Genomic DNA, 3,627 nt, shown 5'->3' with positions numbered 1-3,627 from the left:
TATTCTACAGTATTTCATTTCCATTATGGTTATATTTTTCATTATCAATTTCTCATAATAATATTTGAACATTTATAACTATAATATTATTTTAACCTATTTATAATTAATATGCCTTATTAAGAACTTGAATTAAAAGTGATGTTTTTGTTATGATTTTCGTAAATTTTTATGTCTATTCATATAATATCCCAATATCATTTTTATCTTTTTTATTTTTTTTTATTTATCAATCATCATTACTGCAATAACATTTATAATTTTTCTATAAAAAATTGCTTAATTTATGTGGTTTCTATTTCAAATATGTTTCTTCTTATAACTAAATACCATTACATGGAAGTAAACAATTATATTAATACATGATTGTTAAAAAAATAACTGTTTTTTTTTTTTATTTATATATTAAAAAAAAATTTAAATACTTTATAACATTTTTTCCTTTTTTCTTCATTATCTTTTATAAATGTTTATATTAATTACTTTTAATATACTTTATGTGAATAATAAAATAGTTCAATTCTTTATAGAACTAATTTAATTATTTAAATGGGTTTTTATTTTTAAGATAGTTACTTTTATATTTCTTAAGAACATGAAATATTGAACTCTTAAATATAAATATTAATAATATTAATTTTGTTAACTTTAAAAAAAAATTTTTTTTAAATAATTATTACTACTTGAGATAAATGTTTTTTTATATTTTTATCCAAATTATTTTATAAAAATTAAACTAATAAGAAGTAAAAATTTATCTTTTAAAAAAGGTTTTATACGACAAATTTAAGTTAATTTCTAATTAAGCAAAAAAAAATTGTTCATATAATACTTTATAATATAAAAAAATTATATGTATTAAATAGTTTAATATATTTACGAAGACAAAATAAAATATATATATTTATGCAAAATACAAATGCATTATATAGAAGTATAATTTTCTTAAATAATATTAAAATAATTTTAATTCTTACATATATAAAAAAGAATAGTAAATAATTTAATAATAATTTTTTATCAATACTAAAGTGACATATATTAATGTAAAAAATTATATAAATTCCAATTTTCTTTTTTTTTTTTTTTGTTCATTATAATAAAATTTATAACAAATATCTATCAAAAATAAAGAGAAACGATATAGCTTCATTATTAATATATTTACATATATTGCACATAAAGTTTTATATATTTGCTGAATAAAATCATGTATTAATAATCTTTTATATATGTTCAAAAAGATATAAAAGCTTTATGATTTGCTCAATATGACATGAATTATTTACATTCAGTATATTTTTAAATTTCCTTTCATATTCTTTTGAAAATCATGTATTTTTATTTAAAAAATGCAAAAATTATTTTTTTTATCCAATGTATATGAATGTAATTTTATCCTACCATCACAATTTTTTTAAAGTTTTCAGTATATGAAAGGTAAATTTTCATATATCTTTTATGTGTTAAATTAAATAATCATTTCGTTAATTAAAATATATATTCATATTTATATTAAAATTTTTTTTTCATAAATATATAACATATAAACTATATCCGATTTAGACATGAAATAAACTTCTTAATAATGAAATAAAAATAATGTTTCCCTTGATTTTCTACAAAAAAATGATTATCTCTATACAAAGTATATATTTCTGTGGAATATAATATTAATTTTATTTCCTACATAATATTCTTCCACTTTTTAAAACTAAGTGATATCATATAGCTGTAAATTTTTATATCTTATTTTTGCATTATTCATTATCATAATATTTATATTGTACAGGATAATTATATTATTTTATCACCTTATATATTACATTATTATTAAAAATCAAACAATTATATTACTTTGCATAATGAAATACAAATTTTAATTAATAATTATATCATACTATATATATTGTCTATTTATGTTTTTTTCTTTTACAAAAAATTTCATTCATAATGAAAATGTTTCATTTTTTTTTTAAATTATGATGTAACACTCTCAGGTGTCCTTGTAATTTTTCAGTTGCAACATTTTCTTGTTCTCTTGAAAGCTTCAAATTTTTCTTTAGCGCTAAATTTTTAACAACGTTTCTTATAATTTTTTTATTTTTTATAAAAGAATTTTTCTTTGAACTATTTAAATTTCGAAAATGTTTCGCTATCGCTACTTTGGAACTATCCACAAAAGAATTAAAACGTTTCAAAGAGATACCTCCTTTATTCATATTCTCAGTGAATAGTCCTCTTAAACTTATTGTACCTATACTAGGAGAGTTGTAAGTATTGGGCGTACTAGTATTTGGAATTTGTCCGTCTGGTTGTTTTAAAGGCAAATTAAAAAATTTCTCATCTCTTTTTTTTTTCAAGTACCATCCCACACCACCACCAATAGCTATAGAGGTAATTAACCCTGCACATATTAACGAGTACAAAATTATATTCCTTTTTTTTCTTCTTTTTGCTTCCAAAGATGCTTCTTTCTCTTCCGATGAACTTACGTAATTTTTTACTGAAGTGTCACTTCGAACAAGTTGTAGTATTGTTAAATTTAAAATAAATGAAAAATAAAAAAAGTAAAATATTTTTGAGATATTCATTTTAACTAAAAAAATGCAAATTAACAATTTAATTTATAAATTATAATTGTTCAAATTATTAACAATAAATAAACATTAAAATAAATAATATTTTTTGATGACTATAAAAACACAAAAAACTGACAGTTACCAATGATTTATAATAATACTTTTCTTTTACTGCAATTTTTTTTTTAACAAAATAAATCAAATTTAAAATAAAAAATATAGAAATAAAATATATATGATATAAATTAAAGAATAAATTTTATTTGATGTATATATTTTTTAAATTATTTCTTTTTATACAAATATATGATAAATTTTAATATAGATTCATATATTCCTGTAAGTTTAATAAATACTCATTCTATTATTTATTTAACTATTTTTTCCATTTTTAATATTAATATAAATTAACTTAAAATTTTATTTTTATTATTATTTTTTTCTTTTTCATATAAACATAAATTATACTGATTAATAAATTTATATTCTAATAAAAAAAAAATGTAAAATAATAAAACATCCATGAAGAAAAAGCAATACAATAATAAATATCACCGTATTTCATTTATGTATGATTATAATTTAATTTTTTAAACATATTTTTATCTTATAATACAAAAAAAGGTCGTATATCCTATAATTTTTTTGTTTTTTAATATTAATAGATTTAGATTAAATAAATAATAATCTATTTCTTTTAATACAAATAATTTTACTTTTAAATAAATTATGAAGAATAAAAAATGTATTTTAAGAAATAAAATCTAAAAAAAAGTTGCATGTGAATTAAATTTTTTATACTTTTAAAAAAAATATATGAATTTTAAATAAAAAATAAATGTATAAAAATAAAAATGTTTTTAACTTTAAGAAAATAAAAAATAAATTCTATATATATAAAAAGCGGATTTTTTATTATCATTTAAAAAATTTTAAGAAAAATATAAATAATTTTTAATATTATTTTTTAATTAAAGATCTTAAATAAGTTACATGCAATAATAGACCAATTATTGTAAAAATAAATAATGTTAATACTAATTAC

General features: G+C 16.4%; 1 protein-coding gene across 1 annotated transcript; it reads right to left on the bottom strand.

Moving 5' to 3' along the window:
• Positions 1 to 1,964: 1,964 nt before the first annotated feature.
• ETRAMP (early transcribed membrane protein) lies at positions 1,965 to 2,594 on the bottom strand (the record flags this gene model as incomplete). The annotated part of the gene is made up of 1 exon (XM_028679837.1): positions 1,965 to 2,594. One exon carries the CDS (start codon positions 2,592 to 2,594, stop codon positions 1,965 to 1,967), a length of 630 nt encoding a protein of 209 aa, XP_028531078.1.
• Between the last annotated feature and the right edge of the window lie 1,033 nt (positions 2,595 to 3,627).

This window comes from Plasmodium relictum, assembly GCF_900005765.1.
Source record: "Plasmodium relictum strain SGS1 genome assembly, contig: PRELSG_00_v1_244, whole genome shotgun sequence".
Lineage (NCBI taxonomy): Eukaryota > Apicomplexa > Aconoidasida > Haemosporida > Plasmodiidae > Plasmodium > Plasmodium relictum.
Note: the sequence above shows the minus strand (reverse complement) of the source record. Positions and strands in the feature narration are given on the sequence as shown.